This window comes from Ipomoea triloba, chromosome 8 (assembly GCF_003576645.1).
Source record: "Ipomoea triloba cultivar NCNSP0323 chromosome 8, ASM357664v1".
NCBI lineage: Eukaryota > Viridiplantae > Streptophyta > Magnoliopsida > Solanales > Convolvulaceae > Ipomoea > Ipomoea triloba.
Window position 1 is genome coordinate 1 of NC_044923.1, and position 19538 is coordinate 19538.

Sequence of the window (19538 nt, forward strand, 5' to 3'; positions counted from 1 at the left end):
GGGGGGGGGGGGGGTACATGTAACACAGGGTACAAAATGGGTATATTTTATTATCAAGACCAAACAAGTGAAAAATATTACTACTTCTTAAGTGCTCAGTACAACATTATTCTTTTCCCTAAATATGGATAGTTGCTCAATCATAAAACCTGATACACAAAATGGGTATTATTACTATTGTTATTGTTGTTATTTTTGCTACAAAGATAAAGTTTATTATAAGTCTATAATAGCAGAATGGGTTTCCATTTATATAGTAACACTGGAGATATATTCGATGGCGCTTCGATCATAGTCTGGCGCTTCGCAGTTGTTGCTTCAGGAGCGGCCTGATGTATTCATGGTAGCCATCGGGCACGACTGTTGCGTTCAAGGGATCTTTCCAAGCCTCCTCGTAAAGTTTTGGGTACACATTCCCATCGTAGCGACCAAGAATCGAGCCAAGGAAGTGGTCAGTGTAGTTAAATGCATCAACGAGTGCAATAGCATTCGGGCGCACCTGGTTTCATATCACGAGTTTAGGAATATGAACCGGAAAAGAGTGGAAAGCCTGACAGATAAGTGTGCGAATCCTATGTCGCTAACCTGGGTGTACAAAGCTCGGAGCTGGTCATTGGCAAGCGAGGCCTGCTTTGGCGTTATGTAGCCGGTGGCGAGGAAATCGCCTTGGTGTTTATGGAGGAGGAAGAGAGCGTAGACGCTGCAAAGAGCTTCCAGCTGCTGCCTCACCCCTTTCCCCGGAATGTCTTGCTGTAATTTTTCGATAAACCTGAACAATATAGAACACGGTTCTTGAACATTCTGTAACATTCGCCAACTACTATGTAGTGTGATGGCACCTCTGTTATCATTTCAAATGGATGGTAACACGATCGAACCCCCGGTGGTGGGGCCATTGATTCTTTGGACTCAAAAGATTGGGAAAGTATAGAACAGATACGAAAAACGCAAATGATCACTATTGGAAGATGCGGCATGCTAAAAACACAAAAATTAGTAACTAAGGCTTACTTGGAGACGACAATTAGTTGGCAGTGAGCAACTGCTGCTTCTACCAAATCAACCGAGAGTTCAGCAAAACCTGCAGAAAATAGGACAAAGTAGAAAACGCAAGAATTCTGCCTCGTTAAGAATTGTCTAGAAGCACACAACTTTGAAATTTCTGAATATTGATAAGTAATCAAAATGAATAACAAGCTCAGAATGCACCAACTGAATAGATAGAAGTGAATACCATCTTCTGGATTGGCAAACTTGCTCACGTTCCTCGCACATGAAATAGACATTCTTGCGGCCCTCGCTTCAAAAGCCTCCAAAACTGCACTAGGCTTCAGCCAGTCCTCGGCTGCATAGCATTATATTTTAGTATGAAGTCACCGACCTACCTACTTTAAGTCCATAGCATTCTGAAGATCCATTCAATATGGTGATAAGCGTGTTCAACAGAAATGCACGCAGTTGTCACAGTCGAGATTTTGTGAAGTTAAAACATGCTCTTTTAATGAAGAGTAAAGATTTTACCTTGCTGAACATTGGAACGACATTGCATTAGATGCTCGATTCTCCCCATATAAGCTATAGTCCCCACAGGCTGTTTACCAGATCCCAGCTGTGAAACAGTCTTCACGAGAAACCGAGCAACCTGCACCAAATCACAATAGTTTAGTTTGCGGGACTAGAAAAAAGTTATTATGAAAAAAAATAATAAAAATAATTAAGGGGAAAGCAAATGGATAAATGCAGCAAAGGATAAAAGTATATCCAACAAATATATGATATTTGAATTGAACCGCTAATCACATACTTGTAGAAGTAACACGACATTATCTCCTTCATAAGTACAAGCAGGGACATAAACAGCAAATAATTCTGGAAGCCCACTGCTACACAAATAGCCATGACCTCCGCATAATTTGCGGCATTCTTCAATTCCATCCTGCAAAATTCTACATTAATTGCGACGAGGAGTGTCGGGATGGCTTCAGTTATATTTCAATCATTAAATAACTACAAAATGCCTACTGCCGGATCCCAGTAGATGTAACAAAAATGCAAGTAGCATACATAATAACAGAGATATAGTCAATCATTAGACTCATTGATGCATCAAAATTAAGGAGAAAAGGCTAACGAGAGACTCGGTCCCATGGGTAGAACAATATATATCTTGTCATTTCACCATCAATCACTTACAGCTGTAGCAGAAGTAGTCAAAGACTTCAACCCTGCAGTACATGCATGAACCTCGGGCAATGTCGAGAAGTCACCAGCTTGCAGTTTTTGGGTTACATCGGTGTACAACCATTTAAGCCACTCGCCAACAAATCTGAAGGCATAGGCAGAAGCCAACAAAGGGAAGAGCCTACTCTGCTGTGTTTTATAGTCTATTACCTAAAAGTGAAACAAGTATCGAATGCATCAATTACCAACCTCCAGGTAACTTCAATTTAATTTAGTTGAACAAGAAGGATGGAACAAGTAAATACTCAAAACAAATGTCCATGCAACTCAAAAAAATTTCCAAGAAAAAAAACTCATTAGAGACATGAGAATGATAAATACAGAACCCATAATTGAAAGTCTAAAGTGTGTATAACTATTAAAAACACAGCCAATCCACTTGCCAAAATCAAAATTTGATTTTCAATGAGATTTTACTAAAATTACAGCATATACATGGTTGTAGAAAAGTTGGGAATTCACAGGCATGCCATGCCTAAATAGAGATGTTTGCTTAAGTTTTTAGGACATAAAACAGATACATATTTGTAATTTGTAATATAAACTAAAGCCAACAAAAAGAGAGATGCTTCAAGAAAACCCAAAAATGGATTCGTAAGTGTTTAAAAAGAATAATTTTGATTAGTTTTTGTCTTGTTAGGTGCTAGACCAATAGAACTAAAATAGACTATGATTTCCAACCCACATACGCTAAACAGTAAGTCAATTTTGATGCACAAATTTTACACATACCTGTGTTTCCTGTCCACCATCTTGTGAACCAAATTGTCTACGCACAGCACTATATCTAGTAGCAATGCATACTGCACGGGACAAAGCAGAAGAAGCATCTGATACAATGGTTTGTCGGACAAACACCATAGTCCCATAAAGAATCTGTCGAGGAATATTAGATTGCACATATTTCCCCTCTCTTGTAACTTGTGAAACCCTGAGCATTCCAACAAATAAAACTCATTAGAGCCTTTGTCAGGAAGATCTATACCCTTAATGATAAAAGCAGAGTAAAAAACAGAAAAAGGTATTCTAGCAGTGTAGTGTCACCAAATTGAGTTTAGTAAAAGGCCATCTATGCATTCAATAGAGTTGTTTTAAAGTGCTTCTCACAGAGAAAATTCCTCACTCAAACTTGAGCAATAAAAACAAGCTATACAGGTAAGTAACATTCTCATTTTTCCCCCTAATTTATGGGGGTTAAGGGTTGCAATATATTGCAGAGAGAGAAAATTACATGCCACACTGATTGTAAAAGAAATTCATACATTTTACTACCTCATCAACATCTGATCTCTCGGAATACGCACATGATCAAATCTCAACACCCCATTGTCCATGGTGTTATATGCACCATTTCCAAATTTCATTCCAACATCTCCAACAGTTATACCAGGAAGAGGTTTATGGTCCTCCAAGCTCCGGAGTTGAACAATAAATCCTAAAAGTATGTAAGAAAACATAAAGAAATATTATGTAAGAAATAAATGTTCTCTTGATTCCTATATGCGGAGTATTTATTATGATATGTAAAAACATTTGTCCTTAACTCCTTACCATGAACCCCATGGTCTTTACCCTCTGTTATAAGACGAGCATAAACAACAGCGTGGGTAGCGATTTTACCCAATCCACCAGGCCACCACTGTCAAGAATACAAAACCAGAAATTAGGGAGAAATCAATAATTGCATCCAAGATTAAATTGAATTGCAGTTAGAGAATTAGTTTATATGGTTGTTAATAAATCAATAGTTCAAATGATGCTTCATTTTATACTGGGTTAGTAAACAGATGAAATAAAATTAAGATAAATGTTTCCCTTGAGAATATTATTTTCTATAATTATAAGCCTATAAACCTCAAATTTAATACATAAATACAATCATAGAACTATGCCAGAAATTGCTTGGACATCTCACCTTGCTTGAAGTCAATGTAGGACTATGAATAATAAATTCATCTGTTTGGGGATCAAATGTGGCAGTGGTTTCTAGGCCTTGGACATTGGAACCATGGCCAAGTTCAGTTTGTGCATAGCAGCCAATTATTTGCATCTTGTAGGCCAACGGCAACCACTTCTGTTGCTGTTCCTCCGAGCCAGATCCTTTAATAGCTGGAATAAACATCGCCTGCAGAGGAATCGTAGGTGGTTAACTACAATGTTACAGAAAGTAACATAATAAGATCCAGCAAAGGTGCACATTATTGAAATCAAATTTAAGTTAAACTATGCAAGTAAAGCATGAATACAAATTAAAAGAAAGGCAAGACCTTTACACAACAAGTGAATAGAGATGCTTGAAAAAAAAAAACCAGTGAAAGAAATTACCCAATGAAGATCTGTAAAAGCAGGCTCATCTACATAGACCCTAAGTTTAGTTGCCTCTTCCTCTGCAGCAAAAATAATAACATCACAAAATGCCAACTTTAAAAAATTTAAAAGAGATCACAGCCTACCAATAGAATAAAATAGAACAGAAGGAAAGTAAAGCAACACCCTACCAGTAAGACGGAGTTCAATGATCCGTTTCCATGCATAAGTTGCCTTCCTTAAGGTATTTTTAAACAGCTCCTTCCTAGGCATCGTGGTCCTGCCATCCTTACTAAATGCCTAAATCCACATTCAAAATGTAACAATAATTGGAAAAGCAGAAACACTAAACAGCAAAAAATAAAATAAGAGAAATCAAAGAAAAAAAGCATTTTTTCCAAGAATTCAAGTTGACCTCTTACCTGCGCACCTTCCAAAATATAAAAAGGCTATAAAATCAGGTATGATACAGTGACAGTTAGTACTTTCTACGATTTCAATTAGCACTTTCAGATATACACCTAAAGATTCTAATTCTCTGGAATCACAATCTAGCGAATGTTTCCAGAGGATACACTAAAAAAGCCTCGTTAATTCAACATCAAACATCACATCTTTCATTCTAAATTCATATAACAAGCTAATCAAGCTCCAAAAGCCTCATTAATTCAACATCAAACATCACAGCTTTCATCCTAAATTCATATAACAAGCTAATCATGCTCCAGAAGCAGCTCGCCGAATTAAAAATTAACAAAATTCATCCCCACCCCTAATTTCCAGGGAAGAAACTAGCAAATAAATGACAGTTTCACACGATAAGTAGATATATTTCGAGAGATAAGAGCAAGAGAAATCGTACAGGATCACTTGCGACGAGTTTGGAGATTCGATCGGAGAGTTGGAAGGCGTGGCGAGAGCCGGCCCAGACGATCTTCATTTCGTCAACGTCGAACCCCGCCTTCCTCCTCTCGCCGGCTAAGTAATCCACTCCCTCCATCTTCCCCTCAGCTCAACCACCACACACGAAAATTGAAAGCCGAAATGAAGAATTTTGTGCAAGGAAACAGTTTAATGGCGAAGATAATTGTCTGGCTGGAATGCTTAAAATAACGAAGAAAAAGCAAAAAAAAAGAAATGATTTTTTAAAGGAAAGCATATATAATTATTAAAAGAAATTTCTAACATGTGGATTTATATTTTGGTATTTCTTTTCTTCTCCCAATCCCCAAAGCCCCAAGGTCCCGGTCAGACGGAATATTTGAGAAGATGTAAATCACAATAATTCTTAATGGCTCAACAAACAAGGTCAAAATATTTGAGAAGAAATAAATATGATTTAATGGTTCAACAGACAGAGTTAAATATCACTGCGTACAATAAATGTATCAACTTTAAACATAAATCTAATACTATCTCTCATAAAAAAATAATTCTCATATTGTCGAAGTCGGATTCAAACCTAACTTCATCTCATCAAGATATCGGACCGCACCTCGATGTAATGGTTGTTTTTGAGCCCGCATGTATTTGCATAAGGAATGGCACTCCATCCCTTTTCTTTCTCTTGATGATTTCATTCAATAATTGAAAAGCAAAGTATACATTTATTTAAAATTAAATAAATTATAACGTGTGGATTGATATTGAGTTTTCTTTTTATTTCCGAAATGACCTGAACCAATAGGAAAATTCCAATTCATTGGGCCTTTCAATACAAAGAAAGCTTTAAGGGCACCATATTCTAAGAGCCCAAACTATGTGATTAAATAAATCCTCCTCCATCTGTTGTGGGTCAAGGTTAGGGTCAAAGGGCGCCTTTTTCAAACTCGGATTCGTATTTTTCATAGAGAAATATCTTATTAAGGATAGAACAAGATCCGTTTTGCATCATACCTAAGGGATTCCTCGGTTCGGGCCGAAGAAGCAATGTCACTCGATCATTATTAAATTGACTGAAATTTTTGTCTGTCCGCGAAGATCCTACCACCTTTATTAAAGCATGGACAACCGAATTTACTGACCTGACAACCTACCATTAATTAAGATGAAACAATCCATGCATTAAGCTAAAGCAGTGTTTCAACTTCCAACAACAACCCATCCTATAAATGCTAAGACCCACCCGTCCTTCAATCCTCATTTGCTGTCTACCTATATATACAAAATTCTATCCGTATGCCAAACTATTCTCCTTTCTAAACACTCTTCAATTCAACAAAGAAATTAAGCAATTAAGGTGGCCATAGGTTATTTCCATGGTGTTGAACAATGAGCGAGAAGAAAAACGAGTATGAGATCTTGCAAGATATGAAGGATGTGATCGAGACATTGGAAGAGAATGTCCAGAATGTCTCGGAGGAGATCATACGCGATAATATGGCTGAGAATTTGAAGTTGTTGAAAATACATGTGGAGGAGTTAAACACTTTTATGGAAAACAACAGTCTAAAATGGACAGAGGCAACAGACCATGCAGTGAGGATAGCAGAGAACTTAGGGAAGGCGGTAGAGGACTTGAAGAGAATGACCTCATCAATAAGATCGACAACATCTCGAATCACAGACAAACATAGCTCAAAAGGTAGTTGAAGTTTGAAAGCTGAAAATGTATAATAATGATATGGATGATTTGCAGTTGGGGAATGATACTCCATCCATTTTCTTTCTCTTTTTTTCAAGAAAAATAATGATATGGATGATTTCATTCAATAATTGAAACCAATTATTTATTTAAAAATATTCAAATTATATTCCATTATATTTTATCCTATATATCCAAAATAACTCATTTATGGAAGCCTGAGCAATTCTTGAAGGTGGCAATTACAGATGCCTGGGCAATTCTTAAAGGAGTCGAATGGGCTTGGAATAAGAGACGAAAAGTGATTGAGCGTGCAAAATGACTCAAGGAAGGTCATTGAGTGGAGGGTTTCCCTTAGAGGCCCTCCCGCGAAATATCATTGAGATTTCTTTTCAGCAAGCACTAAGAGAATGAGATTTCTTTCCAACATATCTATTTGGAACAGAATGTAACAGTGGATATCGCGAGTGCTTTGCTGAGTTACACTATCTCGGAAGGGTGTTTGTTGTAAGGTACTGGTAATAACTATTTTAATTATAATTAATTGTATTATGATAAATTTGATACAAAGAATCAATAATAAATTTAAATAAAAAATTAAGCTATTAAAAAAATTTCAAAAAATAATTGAAATTGAACCATTTTTTTTTTAATAGTATTGACTCAGCTCCTCACTTGGGAGGACCACAAATATGCCGCTTGACCACAAGGTTTTTGGCATATCTAATATGATTTGGCATATCTAATATGATTAAACACACATTATTACAAAACAATTATTTTTACAAAATTATTTTCTTATGTTTAGTTTTATTTTAAGTTAAGAATTTGTTAGGAGTTAGAGGGTTGAATATTTGGATTGAACCCTGAATGTTTGATTAACGATGTGAGTCCTTACCACTCAACCATACTCCTCAAGTTAGCTTAATAAGTAATTAACTTCTTATCGAAGGCTACAAAGCGTGGAAAGTCGTGGCATATATGCGACTTCTCTCATGTCCACACTGCACAAAACTTATGATATATATATATATATATATATATATATATATATATATATATATAAAATTATCATCATAACACATTCATGGGTGTGTGAATAAGATGGTGCATATCTTTATCGACTTACCTAGAGTTTTTGGATTCAAATCCCGCAACCATCTTAAAACATGGTGTATGATTGTGCCACGTCGAATTAATTTTTTTAATATCAAAACAAAGTGATTTTAGATTATAATTTACACGGATACGTGGATCGTAGGAGTAGTGCCGCAGTATGTTTGGTATCTCCCCTCTCCTTATCCACAAAAGAGCACGTCAGCAGTGCTGCGTAGGCGTGACGCAAGCAGTCTGCATATGATTGTTGTCCTAAAATATATGTATATGTTTTGAAAAGGTGAATGGACATTTCTCTTTTAGGACCCATTCTTTCATTTGAGCTAGAATGTAACACTATGAATTTTTTTATTTTTTTTAAAAGAAACACTATGAAATATTGAGAATTGATGTTCTTAAAGTGAACCAATTCTAAACTGAATTTAACTTTTTCAAACCGATCCAAATTATAATGTTAAACTAAATGATTTCATTTTTTTAAAACTAAACAATTCAAAACCGAACCAAATATCGAACCACTACGTCAACTTTTTTTTTTAAAACAACCACTACGTCAACTTATCTCCTGCACTTCTATACTGTTTGCCTCTAGAATTATAAAGTGATTTCACTTAAAATGCACAGATGCACTTTCATATAAACACTGTGCACTCCATTTTTTTTTCAATGATTGCTTTGTAGATATTAGTGGATTTGACATCTCCATATGGAATGTCTTTATCTGCTGACACAAGCACTACACAACTTGTAATGTCTGTCTTCATCTGCTGACACAAGCAGTCAATCACTACCCAACTTGTAATTCATTGTACGTATAGTACTATGCTCTCATCTTATATTATTAAGGAAATTATCATATGAACTCTCAAATTCTTATAAATTTTATATCGATCTATTCTTAAATTCTTAATGTAGATATTTGTCTTAAGATCCACATAACAACAATAATCTATAATTGTCTGTCACATTATTAAGTAAAAGTAAAAGAATAAAATTTGATTTTCAAAAAAGAAAATGATAAAATTTGAGAATATATGTAGAAAAACTGTATTATCAATATGTATTACCCATAACTCCAGAAGTAAAAGTTGCTCCCCCAATGTCTTTGGAATGTAGCTTCAGCTAACTATTGTTATGGACAAAAATTAATAATTTTTTTAACAAGGAAAAAAGGTACCTTTTTTTTGTCTCAATTATATGCATGTTTTTTTAGAGCAATCTGAACATACACAACTTTTTTGTGGGGTTTTGTCATACTAATTGGGATAGAGGAGAGAGAAAAAGAAAGGAAAGAAAAGAAAGGAAAAACGATATTATTAGAAAAAAAAAAAAAAAGATTTGCGCGCTTGTTAGGCGCCGCTAGTGCATGAAACGTGTTACAATAGCGCGAATTTTAAAAAAAAATTGTGGAATAGCAGCCCACAAAAAACTTGATCTTGAATTTTTTTTCTCTCTCTTTTTTCTGCTTCTCAATCTCCTCCAAGACACGTTTTCTCTCAGCCAACATGCAAAAAGACTCCAAAACAAAACTAGGTCGGATGGCTATCGTAACGCGCGACCTTATAATGTTTTTTTGTTATAATGATTTATTTATGTATCCACAATATTCCTTAAGTGACAATTTTGCTCCCATTAAAATGGCATTTGAACCTTTAAAAGTACATGCAAAATAGGTATTTTAAGCAACATAATCTTTCAAAATTCATTAGAAAATAGAAGATTTGATGTGAATGTATTTTGGTATAACTTTTTATTTGTATGCACTTTTGTACTCAAAAAGAAATAACTGAGTGAGTGTAGCATGATTTTCGTACCAGTAAATCATGACTTTGATTATTACCACTCCCGATCCAATCCGTCACATCGGAGCGCACATTGTGATTTGTGGCTACGATTTCCCATGTCATCCAAAAAAAGGTATGATTTGTACTCGGGTATCACGGGGGAGTAATATGTTTTGCTGCAAAAAGTTCTTGTAAGCTAGCTATCATGTGGACTAAGAGGGTATGTATCAATGTATCATGCATGGATGGGGACCATGTTTTCAGAAAAAAAGAGCATGCGTACTATAAAAACCTCTACCTTTTATTTTGTAAGGGAGTATGTTTTGCTGCAAAAAATTCTTGTAAGCTAGCTATTGTGGATTAGGAGGGTATCAATGTATCATGCATTGGGATTTGGGACCATGTTTTCAGAAAATTAAGAGCATGCGTTCTATAAAAACCCCTACCTTTTGTTTTGTTTTGCTTACAAAATGTAAAATTTCCTTCATATGTTACTATAAAGAGATAAATCATGGGTAGCCTAGTGAAAAGATTAGTGTCTCTAGTGCTTAGAAGAAGAGTAATTTATACCATAGATCAGGGCTCACATAGCATTATAGACCCTGTATTGAAAGGATACAGATAGTCAAGTAAAAAAACCATACTCGGTGTTCACATAGTACTCGAGGTACAAAGTTCATACTCTTAAGGTACAGATTTCATAACACAATACACATACACATGTTATATATTTATTTATTTTTCAAATTTGATTTATATACACAATTTGTGTTCATAGACACATAATTTTACAACAAAAGACAAAAATTTATAACATATTACACATGCAGACATGCACTTACTAATTTGTTTCTAAATTCATATTCTTAAGGTACAAAATTTCATAACACCAGACAGAAAAACTCGCAGTCTAAGACACATACACATGCACCAGGATCCATAATACTCTGCGAACCCTGGTCCATGTATAAGGATTGCACAAAGAGTCTATCACATTAAATTTAATTCACACATTAAAGACGGATATTTAATTTTGTGTACTTACCCATAATTTAATTTCTTACTAAGAACCAATTGAGCCGTAACTTGTATATATATATAGGCAGAATAGCCTCCTCAATCCAAACCCCATCCACAATAGTATTCTCACCTTCCAAATCAAGCTCCATCCATGGCAGACAGAGCATTATGGCTTACTTCTTCCTCATCTTTTCCCCTAATCTTTTTCCGTTGGTCCGCCCTTGCTTCTGCCACTTTCAGACGCTACATTTCCTCCATGATCAACCTCCAAGCACCACCGCAGACGGCGGCCGTCCACCGCCCCCATCCACCCCCACACTCCATTCTCTTCTTAGAAGCTCTCATCCTCTTCATCAACCTAATCCAGCTCAAATTCAACGGCAAACAAAACTCCCCTTTTGAAACCTACCCAATCCCCATGGCAATTGCAGTAATTACTCTCATCATTTACTTTATCTCCCTCGAGGCTTCACATTGGCCGCCTTTCAACTCTGTTATCACCACCCACCTTGCCGCGGTTTCCGGGTATATATGCATTGTATGTATAGCTTCTGTTCTTTTGCCCAGTAAGGTTATTAAGCCTTATTTCTACCTGTCTTGCCCTTTGATCTTTGCCACTGTTATGGTGTGTTGGATATTGAAGATGCGGCGGGGAGAACAGAGTGTTTGGAGGAGGAGATTGAGCCAACGGTTGTCTGAAAAGGTTTGGTCGTTTTGTAGAAATGGCGGCGTCAGAGAATCTAATTCATCTAGGCATGGCGGCTGTGTTCTTCCACGCTAATTATAAGGACATGTGCATGCATAAAGTGTGGGTTTGTATGTTTTTGTCATTATGGTTTTCTGCTAGGTTGTTTTTTGTGTTGTACGATAATGTTGTATGTTCTTCCACTATCCATCTCTTTTGTTGTTTAGTTTTTGCATGGAATAATGCCAACCGTCTATGTATAGTACGTACTATGTACAACTTTGATTTGCAATATAAAGATGTATGTATGGCAGTATGGTTGTTCTTTGCCTCATATGGTAGAAGACTATCACTTTCCATCACTATTTAATGGGTTTTCTAATTTCTTCTTCTTCTGACAAATGACCACGTGGATCAAAGCATGATTATTATAATTTTTTGTCAGACTTTAATTATATGAGACACTTTTAAGTCCGTACCATACTCAGACTAATCTTTATTCTCACCGGACTGGCCCAATTAAGGGCAAAGTGCTGACCAGATTAGTTTTTCCATGTAAGAGGGACTTCAAACTCTCAACCTCTCTTAAGAGACGAGAGTGCGGTAATCCACATCAACCAAGCTAGTTTATAATAAAAGATCATAAGTTCAATTCTCACCAGCATCCTTCCAATCGAACCCATAGCATAAGGTCTTCCTAGTAATTTATTTCTTCGTTGCAGTCTGAGAACAATTATACAAGAGTGTAATTTATTCCGTGCATCATAAAATAAAGAATGGAAAAATAAAAACTAGCCTATAGATACGGATTCTTGTCGAGAGTTCTTACAATTAATACTACGTAATACATATCCACGCATTTAAAAAAAGAAAAAGAAAATGATTCAGAAATATAAAAATATATGGATTAAAATTAAATGTTTATTCTTGAACAACATTCGATATTTCCAGCAGCAGAAGTGAAGTGTGACAAGAATCTGCACGAACCGATTTGTGTTCATTACACTGTGAACCATATGTAAGCCTGAATCGCTCCTCCAAGTAGTCCCCGGAGCGAATAGGAGGGAATCTGTAAATACTCAAAAATAAATCAAATAAGAAATCATAGGTTTCAGTGTTTCACATCAAGCTGACAACGAGAATTACCATACTTTGGATATGGGTCTCACTCAAATTATATTGTGGACCAGAATTCAAATTATGTACTTTTAGTTAATAAATCTGAACAAGGTCTACAATGATTATATTGTGGACCAGAATTCAAATTATGTACTTTTAGTTAATAAATCTGAACAAGGTCTACAATGTGCATGGTGAACTCTGATTCATGATAAAACTATTGTGGGTCACAGGATTAGGCCATGGGCCAGCCCAAAAAGCGACAAATGGGCTAGTCAAACAGTGGTAGCAGAATGGGCTGTGGGCTTGGACCAAGAACAGGGGGTGAGTGATTTAGCAAAAATAATATTCTAATTGACAAGAGGGAAAGAGATCTTATTAGGAATCTATATATCTAGTTTGAATGTAAGGCAACTATCTAGATTTTTAGTGGCTTATATTCATTGCTAATGTTAGAGCAATAATACTCGCCCATCGGTCATCAAAGCATTATTCTAAACTTATTACTTTTTACTGCTTAATCCCGAAACAGATTCATTGGTTGCCCATAGCCAGGAAATCCTAGTTCTATCCATCATAATCTTTCGGGCTGGTAATTTATCAGTACCCAAAAAAAAAGGAGCAATCTTTATGACCTGACTGATTCAAGAAAGAACATAACTACATAAATTCCAGAATTTTGCAAGTTCAATAGTTTTTGAGTAGCCTACCTGCAAGGAGATGACTCGCTGCAGCAACTCTCCAGACATTCCACCAAACAATCTGGATTAGGATTTAGAAAGAAAGCTACCTAGTAGATATACAGACACTGTTAGTTTATGCAGCATAACTTATTGCTGCCAGCAAACCACTGTGAAAAGAAAGCCAAAATGTGAAGAAATCTTGGTTACCGAATAACGTTCAGATCCAGTTGGCACCACTCTATGCAATGTTGATCTGAAAATGATTTTCAAAGGTACAAGAAAATTGAGCTTTTAGTGAATAAACATGAAACACCTAGCAGCAAATATAACAATTTATCTCTTTAATGGGAATGGGTAGAACTAGAAGCTGCCTTACTGAAACAGACAGTTTGTCCACCTCTCAGTCAGATCTCCGATGTTAACAATGAAAGCCCTGTAGAACCAATTTGATAAAATTTTGAGTGGTTATGAAAACTTCTCTAAATCCTAGGGACATGCAGAAACTTGTAGACAAACCATTTACAGCTCTTCAGATTAAAAACCTCCAAATTAGAATGTATATATAGTAAAGGAGCATATGTGACTTTACTAATGTCAATGAGAAGATTAAAGTTTATAGACTATAGACCAAATAACATGAATATGGACACAAGTGGCTAGATCAGCTCCTATGTATTGAGTCGCCATTAACATCAACTTTTTGAAACCATTGATGGAATGATAAGCAACTACTAGACCTACCCACTAAGATTAGGCACATCTTCCCATATCTGTGGTTGTCTAAATTTCTCCCTGCAAACCTGTTAAACTAATTTGTTTACTACCATGAATTGTTCTCTGTAAAAACAATACATTTGGATTAAACTGAATTTTAATAAACCATACCTGCAATCCCGGCACTCCATCTGTCGCTAGAAGAGTAATCATTCCATAGTCTGAATGAGCTGAAGCACCATATATTACTTGATCTGGAGATTCCAATGGTCCTGGCACGGCTGAAGAGAAAAACATTGTTTCCAATTTTCGTATTTAGTCCTAAACTTGAAACATATTACTGATAATGTTTTCATCCACATTTATCCAACCACAAAGCGTATAAAGATCACTAATTTATTCCAATGCTTCACTTTTCACAGTATAGAAGCCTAGAAATCTATCACATTCCTATTCCTATGGTTTTGAAGTGCATCAACAGAACTGGTATCGGAGAAAGAGAGATGGAATAGTAATCACAGATGTTGGTATAAATTAAACCTGGATAGTGTAACAGGCGGAGGAAACCATTTGGAGGATTAATGGCAACAGCTTTATCAAAGAAGTCTTCATCCAAGTTCAGTGCCAGGGCAATCAATGAAACTAGTTTCTTTCCAGCATTCCTGGGATACATCCCCAAAAAATCCATTATAAAAAACAAAAGAAACTACATAAATTGCCTCCCAGCATAGAGTTATTTACTACAGGGGTAAATATCAAGAACCACACTACAATATCAAGAAGAAGGTTAACATGTCAATGTTCCAACTGATATTTATTAGTGCAATGAGTCAACTTTAAATGCCTTAATCATTACTAAAAAGAAAACATTATAGAAAGTTGAAATAAACAATAATGAGTAGCTCTTATATTGGTTTACCTTTTTGCAACATGCTATTCTATTTATCCCTCAAAAACTTTACATTTCCCTCTGTAAGTCTCCACAATTTCACTCTTCATGGAAAAGAACATGGATGAATAAATAAATAAAAACAATTGAATCATTAAGCAAATTTACATGAATTATGAGATGCTCATAACAATTAAGTAGGTTATTTTAACAATTCCCTCAAGACAAAGATGAAAATGATACTTACAACACTCTTTCATAGTAATCTTCCATTGTTGCTTTCCACGATGGCAGATCGCCTAGGATCCCATCACATCAAAACGAACCAAAAAATCCATACAAATTCTCAGTGATTCAAAGGATTTAGGATCTAAAATGCATTTGGAAGCACAAGGAACTGCACACAGAATAATATCATATCATTTCAAAAACTACCTTCAGAAGGCCACTGGTTCAAGTCACTGTGTTCCAAGGCACCAATACAGAAGCTTTCCTTCGAGTCACCTGCACAACAACGAATGGAGCAGAGCAGAAATAAACTTGAAATTTCACAGATCTCTCTCCAGCACTATCACATTTCACACGCAAATCAGAAATTCAGAATAGAGAACATGATTTCGTTCAGTAATTTCGTCGAAAACGACTGTAGAAGCTTCAAACTAGCTATCCAGAATACATTAAACACCAAAAACACTCGCAAATCAGTACATCGTGTTGAAACGGACCTTTGCGACTCGAAGAAGTATCCAGCTTCTCAGCATAAAGAGGAGTGTAACCTCTGTTTTGCTTGCGATCAAGCGTCATCTTCTCTTCGATCGGCAGCGAGAAAAACCGCCTGCTCTGTTCGAAAACCTGCCGGAATAGGGTTTCTTCTACTCCGTGGTTTATCAGGTAGAAGAAACCGTAATCTATACATGCCTACACCAATTGTTCTCCACTGTTAGTCGTATCGTATGAATACTACTGTAAAATAGCTTGTTTGGATGATTCAAGAGTTAAAGAAGATACCCGGCGTATCTCACGAGCGGTGGCGGTGCGGTCCGGCGAACAAAGGTCGATGACCGGAAGTTGAAGTGAGTTCGCCATTTCTAACCACCGGAACTACAAAACGATAATGCGCGATTATATACGAGGGAAAATCAAATTAGTACCATTTCTGTATTGACCAATTTGAACATTTTTTATCCCTCACTTATTGACCAGTTAATCAATTTAGTCCTTTTGTTAGTTAAAACTTAATAACAATGACCTCAGTTTAGACTATTGATAAATTTGAAATTTCACATAAAGAAATACACTTTTGGTCCCTCACCAATAATTTAAATTTTCTTGTAATTCTTGAAGTTTAATTGCTTGTTTTCACAGAGGCTTGATTATAATACGCTTAATTCTTACAAGAGCTCCGGCCTAGCTCCAATGGGAAGAACAAAACACACGAACTCTGCCTTCCCCAAATCACCACAACATCTCGCCGGACATCAAGAAGTGTCGGCGCACCAAACCCCGTAATTTGGTCGCTCTGTAGAAATGGCGGCGTCAGAGAATCTTCATCGAGGCATGGCGGCTGTGTTCTTCCACGCTAATTATAAGGATATGTGCATGCATAAAGTGTGGGTTTGTATGTTTTTGTCATTATGGTTTTCTAGGTTGTTTTTTGTGTTGTACGATAATGTTGTATGTTCTTCCACTATCCATATGTTTTGTTTGCATGGAATAAGGCCAACCGTCTATGTATATTACGTACTACGTACAACTTTGATTTGCAATATAAAGATGTATCATGTATGTATGGTTGTTCTTTGCCTCATATGGCAGAAGACTATCACTTTCCATCACTATTTAATGGTTTTTCTAATTTCTTTATCCAAATTTCTTCATCTTCTGACAAATTACCACGTGGATCAAAGCATGATTATTATAAATTTTTGTCAAGGTGTTCTCAACAGACCCTAATTATAGGAGATATTTTTAAATCCGTACCATACTCAGACTAATCTCTATTCTCACCGGGCTGGCCCAATTAAGGGCGAAGTGCTAACAAAATTGGTTTTTCTATATAAGAGGGATTTCGAACTCCCAACCTCTCTTAAGAGACAAGAGTGCAGTAACCCACATATCAACCAAGCTAGTTTATAATAAAAGATCATAAGTTCTATTCTTACCAACATCCTTCCAATCGAACCCATAGCATAAGGTTTATACAAGTGTGAAATTTATTCCGTGCACCATTAAAAAACAAAATGAAAAAAATAATAGATGCGGATTCTTATCGGGAGTTCTTACAATAATAATACATATCCACGTATTAAAAAAAACAATTCGTTCAGAAATATATATATATATATATATGGATGATAATGTTTATTCTTGAACAACATTTGATATTTCCAGCAGCAGATGTGAACTGTGACGAGAATCTGCACGAACCGTTTTGTGTTCATTACACTATGAACCATATGTGAGCCTGTATCGCTCCTCCAAGTAGTCCCCGGAGCGAATAGGAGGGGATCTGTATATACTCAAAAATAAAGCAAATAAGAAATCATAGGCTTCACATCAAGCTGACAACGAGAATCACGCAAATTATATTATGGACAAGGATCTAAATTATGTATTTTTAGTTAATAAATCTGAACAAGGTCCACAGTGCATGATGAACCTTGATCCATGATATAACTATTGTGCGTCACAGGCTTGGGCCACGGGCCAACCCAAAACGCGACAAGTGGGCTAGTCAAACAGTGGTAGCAGAATGGGCTGTGGGCTTGGACCAAGAACAGGGGGTGAGTCGTTTAGCAAAAATAATATTCTAATTGACAAGAGGGAAAGAGATCTTATTAGGAATCTATATATATCTGGTTTGAATGTAAGGCAGCTATCTAGATTTTTAGTGGCTTATATTCATTGCTAATGTTAGAGCAATAATACTACCTGACTGATTCAAGAAAGAACGTAACTGCATAAATTCCAGAAATTTTGTAAGTTCAATAGTTATTGAGTAGCCTACCTGCAAGGAGATGACTCGCTGCAGCAACTCTCCAGACATTCCACCAAACAATCTGGATTAGGATCTATAAAGAAAGCTACCTAGTAGATATACAGACACTGTTAGTTTATGCAGCATAACTCATTGCTGCCAGCAAACCACTGTGAAGTGTGAAGTGTGAAGTGTGAAGTGCATCACAAATGAAATGGAAATTACCATATTTATAGACTATAGACCAAATAACATGAATATAGACACAAGCACTAAAGTACACAAGTGGCTAGATCAGCTCCTATGTATTGAGTCATGCCATTAACATCAACTTTTTGAAACCATTGATGGAATGATAAGCAACTACTAGACCTACCCACTAAGATTAGGCACATCTTCCCATATCTGAGGTTGTCTAAATTTCTCCCTGCAAACCTGTTAAACTAATTTTCTCTGTAAAAACAATACATTTGGATTAAACTGAATTTTAATAAACCAAACCTGTTTGTGATGAAGTTGTTTCTATCTGGAGAAGCGCGTATAGTTCGAAGATGGCTGCTCATCTTCGACACTTATGCTGGGACGACTGGCTTACTGTCAATCTGCAGGGGACCAAACGAATGGGATTTGAGAATGGCTGGCCCGAGAAATTCGCAATTCGTTTATGGTGGCTCTGGAAATGGCGCAATGACCACGTCTTTAATGGTCTCCGCTCGCCGAATGATCATAAATTGCGGTGGATTGCGGAACAGGAGGCTGAGATTAGAGCTGCTTTTTCTAAGGCTAGGGGTCCGGGACTGGTTGAAAGGAATGGAAATGAGACTCTCGTTTCCTGGAGCAAACCGCAAATAGGGTGTGTCAAAATTAATGTAGATGGTAGCCGCTCCAAGGACGGCAAGGCACGTTGTGGTGGACTCATCCGGGATCATGATGGACAGTGGAGGGGAGGTTTTGTCGTCAATATTGGAGTTTGCTCCATAGATGAGGCCGAAGCTTGGGCAGTTTGGCATGGTTTGCGACAAGCAATCCGGTTGGAGTTTCACAGCATTATTCTCGAAAGTGATTCCCGAACTATAGTTGATCTGCTGCAGAATAATGAGCAATCGAAAGGATACTTTCAGAACATTGTCGAGCGTTGTCGCGCAGATATGGTCCGTTTTCAGTGTCTAGAAGTCAAACATGTTTTCCGTGAACAAAATAAGGTTGCCGATGCCCTTGCTAAGATGGCGCTAAGGAGCCCGACGAACCTTATTGAGCTGAACAGTGCGCCAACTGAGATTGTTTCTATGTTACACGATGATCGAATTGGCGTAAAGATCCTTCGGAGACCCCCGGCGTGTGGGGGCGATGTTGCTTTGTAATTTTTCTTAGTTGTAGCCTGGTATTACCCTCATCTTTTGATAAAATAAATTAAAAAAA

General features: G+C 36.6%; 2 protein-coding genes across 2 annotated transcripts; both read right to left on the reverse strand.

Moving 5' to 3' along the window:
* Window positions 1-30: 30 nt before the first annotated feature.
* LOC116027515 (peroxisomal acyl-coenzyme A oxidase 1-like) lies at window positions 31-5629 on the reverse strand. The gene is made up of 14 exons (XM_031269219.1): window positions 5411-5629; window positions 4740-4848; window positions 4567-4628; window positions 4157-4366; window positions 3793-3880; window positions 3514-3676; window positions 2974-3172; window positions 2194-2391; window positions 1805-1936; window positions 1522-1642; window positions 1235-1345; window positions 1012-1081; window positions 586-769; window positions 31-499 (listed from the first exon to the last, which is right to left on the reverse strand). The coding sequence occupies exons 1-14, from the start codon at window positions 5546-5548 to the stop codon at window positions 290-292; spliced, it is 1995 nt and encodes a 664-aa protein (XP_031125079.1). The 5' UTR covers window positions 5549-5629; the 3' UTR covers window positions 31-289.
* A 6790-nt stretch (window positions 5630-12419) lies between these two features.
* On the reverse strand, window positions 12420-16263 carry LOC116027615 (2-oxoglutarate-Fe(II) type oxidoreductase hxnY-like). Its single transcript, XM_031269318.1, has 11 exons — window positions 16151-16263; window positions 15868-16060; window positions 15578-15646; window positions 15390-15441; window positions 14794-14915; window positions 14425-14534; window positions 14281-14339; window positions 13916-13972; window positions 13747-13792; window positions 13567-13646; window positions 12420-12806 (listed from the first exon to the last, which is right to left on the reverse strand). The coding sequence occupies exons 1-11, from the start codon at window positions 16226-16228 to the stop codon at window positions 12659-12661; spliced, it is 1014 nt and encodes a 337-aa protein (XP_031125178.1). The 5' UTR covers window positions 16229-16263; the 3' UTR covers window positions 12420-12658.
* Between the last annotated feature and the right edge of the window lie 3275 nt (window positions 16264-19538).

Coding starts and splice junctions, on each gene's coding strand:
- LOC116027515 (XM_031269219.1), bottom strand. CDS start 5,548: ATGGAGGGAGTGGATTACTTAGCCGGCGAGAGGAGGAAGGCGGGGTTC. Junction 3,881..4,156: donor CTACATTGACTTCAAGCAAG/GTGAGATGTCCA, acceptor TATTCTTGACAG/TGGTGGCCTGGTGGATTGGG. Junction 1,082..1,234: donor GTTTGCCAATCCAGAAGATG/GTATTCACTTCT, acceptor TATTTTCTGCAG/GTTTTGCTGAACTCTCGGTT.
- LOC116027615 (XM_031269318.1), bottom strand. CDS start 16,228: ATGGCGAACTCACTTCAACTTCCGGTCATCGACCTTTGTTCGCCGGAC. Junction 13,793..13,915: donor TGGACAAACTGTCTGTTTCA/GTAAGGCAGCTT, acceptor AATCATTTTCAG/ATCAACATTGCATAGAGTGG. Junction 12,807..13,566: donor AGCGAGTCATCTCCTTGCAG/GTAGGCTACTCA, acceptor GAGTATTTACAG/ATTCCCTCCTATTCGCTCCG.